The following is an 11,049-nucleotide window of genomic DNA, read 5'->3' on the forward strand; positions in this document are numbered from 1 at the left end:
TCCACCTGCCTTTCGCTTGCCCTGCGAAGTGGTGCCCTGCGAAGTAGGACCTGGCATCGAGGTAGGAGGTCTCCTCAAGGAAGCCAGGCTTGAGACACCAACATCACCGCTCACATTCCCGGTGGAAGACATACTTATTGGATGCCTGCAATACCAATAAACATAGCTCAATATGCTATCTCTTCTTTCAAGTATTATTCAAACCAAACATTAGTGTTATAATCAATATCACACACAAGCGTAGTAGTGAAGCCTGAAGGGAATAAACCTCAATCTACTCAAACATGAGCAAGAAAATACAACAGTGAATCAAATATGTGACCAGTCCATCCCAAAAGTAGAGATATCGACCCAAAGATTCACCTTCCTACCTCCTTTCATGAATCAGTCCAGTCCAAAAAAGAACTAATGACCCATGATTGGAGCTCTAATCGAAATAGCAAGCAAATACAGCGGTGAATCAAACATGTGATTAGTCCATCCCAAAAGTAGAGATATCGACCCAAAGATTCACCTTCCTACCTCCTTTCATGAATCAATCCAGTCCAAAAAAGAACTAATGACCCATGATTGGAGCTCTAATCGGAATAGCAAGCAAATGCAACGGTGAATCAAACATGTGATCAGTCCATCCCAAAAGTAGAGATATCGACCCAAAGATTCACCTTTCTACCTCCTTTCATGAATCAGTCCAGTCCAAAAAAGAACTAATGATCCATGATTGGAGCTCTAATCGGAATAGCAAGCAAATACAACGGTGAATCAAACATGTGATCAGTCCATCCCAAAAGTAGAGATATCAACCCAAAGATTCACCTTTCTATCTCTTTTCAAGAATCAATTCAGTCCAAAAAAGAACTAATGACCCATGATAGAAGTTCTAATCAATATAGCAATCAATTTAGCAAATATAACGGTGAACCAAACATGAGATCAGTCCATCCCAAATGTAGAGATACCGACCCAAAGATTCACCTTTCTACCTCCTTTCAAGAATCAGTTCAGTCCAAAAAAGAACTAATGATCCATGATCAGAGTTACATTAAGTTTTAATTTTTTTAAAAGACTATTCATTTTTTTACCTTTAGTTTTTCTTCTAAATTTTAAAGGATGACCAAATTTAGAGGAAGAGGTGATGTGATGTGATGTCTATAAAAGGGTTATATAGAGCCGCAAATATAGAAGGGGTACACGACGGGCCCGACGGGATTCTTGCTTGTCCCGTCGGGCCCGCCGGGTTTCATATAAACCCCACCGGGTCTGCCGGGATTGTTGGTTGTCCCGCCGGTTCTATGTTTTCTACCGGTTTTCGTAGGTCATGATATTAGATATGTTATTAACATGAAAAAAATAGTGATAATAACAACAATAATTAATATTTAACAAAATGCGTCATCGCGTAATTAAAATCCCTGTTCCAAACATATTGGCATGACCAATGAGGATTTCCACGCATCAATAAAGAAGCTAAACCCACAACAACGACTCATCCTCGATGATGTCATGCTCAAAAAACGCATAGCGTCGTCATAAAAGATACATCTCTTCCTCATAGGTGGAGCAGGCACTGGAAAAACATTCACGTTGCTCTTGCTAGTCGAAGCCCTCATTTGTTTCTACACACATAAGTCATGCCACAATCCTGACTTTCCTAAGGCACTCCTAATGGCATATACAGGCAAGGCAACATTCAACATTGGTGGCACAACTATACACTCAGCTTTACATTTGCCTTTGATAACTACGACACACACAAGTCTCAGAGCAGAAAAGCTAGATGCATTGTCCTTACTTTATCAAGATTTGGAGCTTGTAGTGTTTGATGAAGTCTCCTTGATAGGATCAAGTGTCTTCTCATTGACTGACTCACGTCTTCGTGCCATCAGGAGAAAACACGACCAGCCTTTTGGTGGCCTTGATGTCATACTCTGTGGTGACCTCTGCCAAGCTAGCCCAGTCAAAGACTCATGGATATTCACAAGCAAGCAACCTCTTCTAGAGGCGGTTGCACCTTCGTACTGGCATGAATTCCCTAAGTGCTACGAACTAACGACCACAATGAGACAAACCGATGGACAGTTTATAGAGGTGCTCAACCGAATGAGAATTGGCTCACACACCAGCAACGACCTTGCATACATTAACAGCTCCTTCGACAAAGAGTTGCTTGCTGACATAACCATATCACACCTATTCTACTCTAACAAGGCAAAGGATGAACACAATGAAAAGGTCTTCGCACAATTGCCCGGTGAGCCACACATATTCAAAGCGATTGACAAGCGTGCCGCTTCATGCAGCAAAACATTGCGTCTCCAAGCAACATTGCGTCTCCAAGCAACATTGCGTCTGAAGCTAGGCCTAGTGGTCAAGCTATGCGCTGGAAATCTGGACATTCTCGATGGCCTCGTCAACGGTGCAGAAGGCGTCTACAAGCTCTGCACTACATTCTCCGACACAACATGCCTCTGGATTCATTTCACCAACCCTAGCATAGGACAAAAACAAAGGTATGACCACCGTCATCTTCGCAACCCACTCACAATGCCTAATTGGACGCCAATTCTCCGTATCGCACACGAATTCCAAATTGGCAAGAACTACTTCAACACCTTCACACGCAAGCAATTCCCAGTTCAGCCTGCCGCAGCCTGCACAATTCACCGATCACAAGGGCTTACACTCAACACACTGGCTTTCAACCCCAAAGGAATTAGGTCTCACGGCCTCGCATACACTGCTCTCACACGAATTCGTGACACTGCAAATCTATATTTGATAGAGAGCTTGCTACCCTGCAACATTCACACCGATGCATCTGTCCTCAAAGAACTCCACAGGTTGAGAACAGAAGCAGCTTATTCCCCCATCCAGAAGCAGCTGCATCTCCACCAAAATACACATTACATTGTGCAATCACTAAACGTCGTCTCCCTTGGAAAGCATGCAAACGATATCATCCACGACAAAAGCCTGATGGCCTCCGACATCCTCTACCTACAAGAGACTCGACAACATACGACAACCATTCCAGGCTTCCACAGCATATCCTCAACACAACTACACGGCATCTCCATTCTCCATAAAAACAACCTAATACCTACACAAATACGCATCTGCATAAATCAAACACTTGAAATGATCCATGCAACTTTCCACTGCACCAACAAGTGCCTAGCGACAATCATTTCACTCTACAGGGCACCGACATCATCGCTCCCACGCTTCCTGCATAGCATCTCCAATCTTCTTGACTCAACCCGCACCACATAATGGGAGATTTCAACATTGACGCACTTCAGGAAACTAGCACATATAGAACCCTTTCCAACCTCTTTCTCCAGCACGGTCTCCACCAATTGATACACCATCCAACCACAGTACACAACTCTATACTAGACCACGTATGGATTAGCAATGACCTACCACAAACCACATCTGGCACTAACTACAACTACTGGTCCTACCACTCCACTACATACCTCCTCATCGCCAAAAACTAACCTTCCCTTGCTTTCTGCAGGCCATTGTGAGTCCTCACTTTGTTTTAGAATACTAAAGTGAGGTTTCACCTTGCATAGTTCTAGTAAATTTTATACATACATACATATATATACACACAGACATATATTAATGAGTTCTTTTCATTTCACCTTTCATTTCATAGCCTCACATGGCTTGACTTTTCATGCATTCTATAGCTTAATTTCAGTCAATGCTCGAGAAAGTCTCTTTCATTAAGCGACCACCAACCGAGTTTTCTCCTCCCAAAGAAGCAAACCGAAAATACTAGCAAAATTTTAAAAATTTGCAAGATTTTTGAACTATTTTCTCACACATTTTACCGATTTTTCTTCGGTTTGCAACCGGCTAGTCTCGATTTCAATAGGCTCAAGGCTAAGCTGAGGCAATCCTTTCTCGAACACTGATTCCAGTTAAACTCAACCTAGTGATTTTATCACTTTCTTATTGTTTTAGAAAGTCACCATGACCCTTTCTCTTGTTACACTAAAATCCTTCAAATTTAGTGGGTTTTCGTCAAGTTAACCCGCTAAACTAGTCGGTGAAAATTTTCAATTTTTATCCTTCAAAAATACATTAAAGGCCGGGTTTTAGTGAACATAGGGAGTTTAATCACATGATATGAGATATTGACAAAGAGTCCTTTCATTTACAGACTTCAAAAAAATTTATTTTATTATTATTTTATGCTTAGTATATATATATATATATATATATATATAATAAAAATTATCACAATATTTTTTGATTTTTTAATATGTTTTTTGATTTTATGATTTAATTTTATTTTGTTCAAAATACTGATGTGCAATGTGCACTTTTTACCTTATTATTGAAGTGAGACCTTTCATAATATAGAAGCCTTTTATGATTATGTATATATAATAGATAATACAATTTCATATTGAACCACAACAAAAAATCTATGTTCTTACTTAAATTTACTCTTCTTCATCTCCCCCCTTAACTTAGCAAGCCTTCGTGCCTTCTTACCTTGTTTTTTCTTTTGGCATTTTTTTTTCTTTAAAATGTTCTTGCACTATGTAGATAGTGTTTTTCTTTCATAGAGCCATTAGGTCTCCCCAATCTTGAAAAACTAAAATGTCTTTCAAAACATATTAAGTGACTAAGTGAAAGGTAAGTTTAAGAAATGAAAAGAGGCACGGAGGTGGAAAGTCAAAAGACATATGAAGATGGACATTGGACAATCAAAAGAACTTTTGTGTCTATATAAAGAGATGGTCTACTTCACATTATATAATTGTGTTTCTTTTCTCTTTTATTTTTTCTCTAAAGCGTCTTTGCATTTTCTGTCCCCTCTCTCTCTCTCTCTCTCTCTTTTTATATATATATATATATATATATATATATATATTGTATCCGACTTTCTTACAATCGACTAATATCGTTGTAAATCTACGTGCTACATCATTGCTTGTTGCTACGTGTTGTAGAGTAACACATTGTTTTTGTTATCATTGAGGAACCTTTCAATTAGACATACCTTTTAATTTTCTTGAAACCATGAGGAATACCATTAGGAGATAATAGATGTGTTTCAGTGTAGTGGAAGAGTTTCTCTCATTTTTGAAAAGCCATCTCTGATCACCTTTCTGACGCCTCGCGAAGTATCAGACGCAGAGGCGGCGATGAATGCGTAATGCTTGATCCATGTCTACGCCTCGGTGCTTCCCTTTTATTGAATCCAGTACCTGAGGTATGGCGCTTTAGATTCTTTCGTCGTTGTACTCAATCGGACCTGAGATAGATGTGGCCTCGCATGCGCTGAGCCTCTCAGGTATGGTGCTTTAGACTCTTTCCTTATTGTCCACAATGGGCCTCAGATAGATTGGGCTCGCATGCGCAGACCTTATCCTCATTGGAGGAATGCTGGAGGGAGCCCTTGGCCATGAGAAGGAGGCCTCTTCACTCACAGACATTAAGAATGACCCCTTGTTACCTTCGGATCCCTGCTCAAAAGAGACTTGCTTGCTTGAACAGAAGTGTGCGCAGGCTCTTGATATACCCCGACCTCCAAGACTGGAACGCACGGAGCTCGGGCGCACATTTCAACATGCTGTGAGCGCCCATGAATGGGCTTTTGCAGAGACCCTTGTTCGGCTCTTTGATCGCCAGAGGCTCAATGATGGCCTCTGTGTGGTTCTAGACTCCGTTTGGTTCCTCACCACTCAAGAAGAAGTTGGAAAGGCTATTGTCCTGATAGAGAAACTCGTGTCGTCAGGGGCAGATGATTTTCCTAGGGCCACACTCCGGACATCGTTTCTTGCGTCTTGCGTATCTGCATGTCGGAGCCGAGCCATGAGCCTTGCCGACACCGTAACTGTAATGGCACAAAGGTAAGAATAAAATGCAAGCAGGTTTGTGCCACATTGTTTGATTAGGAAGGTAAGCGAATGATAGTATTAATGCAAAGAGAGGAGGCAATGCTTTTGCCAAGGTTTGAAGAAGGGAGCTGCTTTGTTTGTTGATATCGTTGCTCTTCATGAACATCAAACCATGCAGGCTTAGAGACAGGCTGAAGGAATGTAGTGGGGATGAATTGATGAAAGCTGAGGCCGCGGCTAAAGTGCAAAAATTCACAGAGTGGGCTTTGAAATGTATAGGGTCCCATTCACGCCAGCGATCGAAGGGGGATGATGCTGGCCGCATGGGCAAGAGCTCAGTGGTGGAGTCAAGAATGCAATTAACAGCATTCAAGCGGTTTTTGAATCTTGCAGGGAATGGACTAACTACTAAGGATTATGCGGAGGCGTTTGATGCTGCATGCTTTCCCCTTACTCTTTTTTCTGGTGCTATCGATCCAGGGTGGGCGTCTGGCATACCTGCTAGTGCCATGCAAGGATTGCTAACTATGTTGGTTGAACGTGGTGCAGATAACGTGAATCAATGCTTTTTAGAGGCCGCTCGATTTGGGAGCACAGAGTTGGTGCGAATCCTAATGCAGGTGAGCTATGTACATGTTTCTCTTCAAGGAAAAAGCATGTCCCTTTGATGCTGGGTTTCTTGTGTGGCTGCTCCAGTGTATTTCATTGCGAATCCAGGGCAAGACCACCCTCTATGAGCATCAATGTTATATGTGTTGGAGCCTTTTAAGCTGATTGTTTCTTTTGTAAACCATGGGCTCCGAAAATCAATCCTATTCTTGGATCCTTTAAAAAGATAAATTGCATCTGATGGATATGGAGCCAAGCTTGTGTTGTTCGCAGATAGGACATCAACTCGATGTAGAATTGGACATGGATTTAGCTTTGAGCTTTGCATCCTATTACTGTAAGATCAACACTATGGAATGCTTGGTGGTCGACGGTAACACTGACTCCTTTCTTGGTCCTCTCATGCGTGCTGCCGAAAGAGGCTGCATGCAAGTGGTACATTGGTTCGTAGAGCGGGGTTGCAAAGACATGGAGCTATGTCTTGCCCTCACAGCGGCTGCATCAAGCAGCAAGATAGAGGTTTTGTCGTATTTGCTAGATCATGTGCCCCGACATGTGCTTAATACCCTCAGCACAGAGATTCTTAAAGCTGCGGCAGAGAGAAGTGGTGGGTCATTTTGTGGTATACATTACCTTTTCTGTTCAAACTTTCTTGATAATGCAGAGGCAACGTATCAAATTGCTGATACAATAGCACAAAGCGAAGATGAAGGGTTTCCGTCTGACCTAAAATCATACTTGCGAGAGCATTGGTCGGAAGAGGCCTTTCTGCAGGGGCGTATGTTGGCATGCGACCATCATGTCAACACGGTGCGAGTTATGAGAAGAGGTTGCTCTGCGATCCGGTTGCAGGATTTGCCCCTTGATTTGCAGCTGGCGATAGCGTACTATCCTCTTCACAAAGAATGCATTTCTGCATCGGGAATGCTGCTACCACAGAGACTTAGGGGGGAGCTCATTGAGGGCATTTTACAGCTTCATGATGACGTTTGCGTAGAGGACTTACTTGATTATGACAAGCATACGCTGCTTGCGTTATTGGAGTTGAAATTGCCAGCTTTTCTCCAGGTATAATCTTCTTTCTTGGAACCAGCCCTTTTATCTGCAGCTTCATAATGTTGTACAGTGTTTTGGCCTATTTGTGGCAACGGTCTTAGTGTTTGGTTATGTTTTTTTTTGCTTTGGATACGGTAATGATGGTTTGAAATGGTGATCCTCGAAATCATTAATGGTTTTTTTAATGTTAAATCTTGAACTTGAGAAAACCAATGCTAATCATGAACCTTAGCACTCGATCTTTCAACATCTCTCTCTCTTTTACACTCTCTCTCTCTCTCTCTCTCTCTCTCTCTCTCTCATATATATTTGAAAACTTTCATTGATTCCCCTTGCTCATTTATTAAAGTTATTAAAGGGAGGCAATCTTAAATGATTTAACATTCATTACACTCCTTTGTGAAGTTTGGAACTTCTTGGTTTAATAGTTCAACAGAGAAGTATTATATGTGTTTGCCCAGCAAAAATTAAAGAAATTGGGAGCTTTTTTCAGCCGGAAAGAGGAAAAATCAATCAATTTTACTCAATTTAGGGTGTAGTTGGTTAAAATTAGTGAGTAGTCAATGTGTGTAAGCGTCAAATTAGTTGACTTGCACTTGGAATGGAAAGGAGCATTTGTAGGAGCATGCGGCCTATAGTCATGCAGCATATCTCTTGTTGCTTATGGCTTGTTTGCTATTTATGTATTATTCTGCACTTGGAATGGAAATGAGCACTTGGAGGAGCAATTGGTCTATTGTTATGCTTTGTATTATTTAGCATCTCTTGTAGCTTATGGCTTGTACTTATAATCCAAATATGTTCTCTTCTATTTTTTTGACCTGGTTTTATTATTTGCATTTGATAGGTTGTGTTTTTCTTTGAATCTTCACATTATTATTGCCACTTGGATATTAGAATAGGAGGCACGCTCAATGACATGTTCTTAGAGAAGCAATTATATGATTCGTCGAATATGTTTTTAAACCATTTCAAGTTTCTCAAGGATGGTTTTGTGTAGGCTTCTCGCAAATTGCAACTTGTCCATAGGCACATTTGTGGTTCGATGCATACAAGAATCATTTTTCCATTCGGTGTTTAGCGAAAGAAGTTGTGCTTGTAATGACTTATGTGCATGTCACGCTTGGTGCTCATAAAAATGCTTGGTTCTTGGGGTAATGGTATCGTGCTCTATTTGAAAGTAGTGAATAGTGCATAATATTGGTGGTAAATCTCCAAACAAACTCAGAATTGGTTTAGATAGGATTTATATTGATGAGGAAAGAGGATGGTGATTGGGTTCCGTGTAGGGAGTTTTGACACGTATACATTCTTCTTGCAATGTCACAGCCTTGATACATGTTGCTTTTGAACAACTTGTGCTATCTAAGTGTAGAATTCTATTCTTTGTTTCATATCACTCTATAAAATCTAGAATACAAGTTAATTGATTAGGGAACAAGAAAGTGTGAGGGTAATTCAAAAACATGTAGATCGTAGAGTTAATGACGACATGACCTTGCACCTTGTTTGATCGAATGTTTAATTTCGATGCATGGGATATTTAACGAGGGATATGTTTAGTTGGAAGAAAAGCTGGGTGTCAACATAGCTATCGAGTAAAGTTTTGATACAAAAGAACTACATTTACTGCATTTGATATTGCCACATCACTTCACAGGAATCTTTGTTGTGGTTGTGTGTCATGTGGACAACTTTGAGATATGTATCCATGTAAAGATTGTTACTTGTGATATCTAGATTGGGCATAGCTAGAGTTGAAGTAGAAGAGGACATCAAAGCGCATATGTTGTGATGTTTGCTATGCGCAAGGTATTAGTTAAAATACATTGTGATCGTTACCTTGATTACCTAATAGACTTGTATATAATTTTGCTTCCACATGGATTTGCATGTCAAGGGTTAAAAACATAGAGCACATTTATAGTAAGAGAAATCTATAGAAGCTATTAAAAGAAAGAGTGCTATGAAAGCTTGTAGAAATAGAGAGAGAGAGAGAGAGAGAGAGAGAGAGAGAGAGAGAGAGAGAGAGAGAAGTTTATGGGAGGGGATCTTGGAAACTAATAATGGGCTTCACAGTGCTTGTTGATGAGATCAAGAGACATGAACTCTTAGAAACCAACATGGGGCTTGGCAATGCTTTGGCTTATATGTATATCAACGTGGTAATGTCACAGTAGGTGCTTCACGACTTCCTATTTGGAATTTGCTCTCATGGAATGACAGACAAGTATAAGTGGAAGGGCTAGGAAACTATTGGACTAATTTCAAAGGATACAAGTATTGGGTCAATCTTGAATGTCTTTTTGAAAGACTCTCACATTGGTAAACAAAGTTTTGATGAAATGTTACAAAATTCTATGATTATCTTTAAGTTGAACTGTCTAATGTCACAACAATTGGCCCTTCACATCTTAAACCCACTTTCCTCAATGTTGGAGGATTTTCTAGTATCTTTATCTTCTTCCTTATAGATTTCGTATGCACTTCTTTTCACACGAACTTTTGCACTTTAACTATCATCTAGAAAGAGTAAGGTTAATCTCTTCAAGCTTAGATAAACTCATGTCGCAGTTAGCAATATGAGTAATAAATTTCTTGTACTCCCTCTGATCCATTGCCAAATTCTATTTGCTCTCTTTACACCCTTTTATTGGCACATCATTGATAAAAGGTATGGTGATTTGAGGAATGAAATCTCTTAGTATCTTATTCATGCCATTCATATTGTGTGCAACTGAGTCGGTTGCACCTTCCGATAGAGTGTACATTTTGATTAAACCCGAAGGAGTATGCTTGTAGTCAAATACTTGCTTTCCATGGTTGATTGGAACTGATTATATTTCGAATATACATGTGCAACTGTGTCGGGTTGCACCTTGCAATAGAGTGCACATTTTTATTGAACACAAAGGAGTACACATAATAGTCAAATACTTGCTTTCCATGGATGATTGTAACTAACTATACATGCTACATAAAATAAATGGCTCTCTACAAAAGCCTCTACAAACTCGTTTACAATTAGACATGTTTCCACATTCTTGATTGTTACCTTATTCTTTGGTTATATGTTTTGAATGAACTTGCTATATAAAATCCTTATCTTTATTTTTCAAATTTTAAGTGTCTCTTTTGTAAACTTGTGCCCTATCTTCTTTGAATTCCCAAGAGTTGGCCGTTGAGAAGCCTTCTCCATAATGTCATTGCTTTTCGTCGGTAGAGGTACTGTTACAAGCCTGACTTTCTTGGCAACTATTTTATACTTTGTATTGATCTACACCTCTCTCGAATCTAGATCTTGTTTAAATTGCATAAGAACTTCATACATGTCTACCAAAGTTTCCTTCATATAGTCAATTATAACATGAGCATTGGATTGAGGAACAACTTTTAGTTCTTCCATCATATCTACAAGAAAGAATTATTTCAAAAGCTTTTGGGATAATTTCATCTAGATCTAGTGCTTCACATCCTTGAAAATCTCTTTGAACATTGCACACATACTATTTCTCCT

The 11,049-nt window shown here is 39.9% G+C and overlaps 2 protein-coding genes across 2 annotated transcripts; both read left to right on the top strand.

Moving 5' to 3' along the window:
• Positions 1 to 1,665: 1,665 nt before the first annotated feature.
• On the top strand, positions 1,666 to 3,273 carry LOC147422383 (uncharacterized). The gene has a single exon (XM_086503054.1). The coding sequence runs from the start codon at positions 1,666 to 1,668 to the stop codon at positions 3,271 to 3,273; it is 1,608 nt and encodes a 535-aa protein (XP_086359180.1).
• Positions 3,274 to 5,064: 1,791 nt separating this feature from the next.
• LOC147422384 (ankyrin repeat protein SKIP35-like) lies at positions 5,065 to 7,687 on the top strand. Its single transcript, XM_086503427.1, has 4 exons — positions 5,065 to 5,320; positions 5,390 to 5,879; positions 6,046 to 6,487; positions 6,750 to 7,687. Exons 2-4 carry the CDS (start codon positions 5,410 to 5,412, stop codon positions 7,548 to 7,550), a joined length of 1,713 nt encoding a protein of 570 aa, XP_086359553.1. The 5' UTR covers positions 5,065 to 5,320; positions 5,390 to 5,409; the 3' UTR covers positions 7,551 to 7,687.
• Positions 7,688 to 11,049: the final 3,362 nt, after the last annotated feature.

This window comes from Adiantum capillus-veneris, chromosome 27 (assembly GCF_014529385.1).
Source record: "Adiantum capillus-veneris isolate H3 chromosome 27, ASM1452938v2, whole genome shotgun sequence".
NCBI lineage: Eukaryota > Viridiplantae > Streptophyta > Polypodiopsida > Polypodiales > Pteridaceae > Adiantum > Adiantum capillus-veneris.

What these genes read in the sequence shown, in the direction of transcription:
- LOC147422383 (XM_086503054.1), top strand. Translation starts at nt 1,666, where the DNA reads ATGGCATATACAGGCAAGGCAACATTCAACATTGGTGGCACAACTATA.
- LOC147422384 (XM_086503427.1), top strand. Translation starts at nt 5,410, where the DNA reads ATGCTGGAGGGAGCCCTTGGCCATGAGAAGGAGGCCTCTTCACTCACA. An exon ending in GTAACTGTAATGGCACAAAG is followed by an intron (nt 5,880 to 6,045) that starts GTAAGAATAAAA and finishes CAAACCATGCAG; the next exon opens with GCTTAGAGACAGGCTGAAGG. An exon ending in TGGTGCGAATCCTAATGCAG is followed by an intron (nt 6,488 to 6,749) that starts GTGAGCTATGTA and finishes TGTTGTTCGCAG; the next exon opens with ATAGGACATCAACTCGATGT.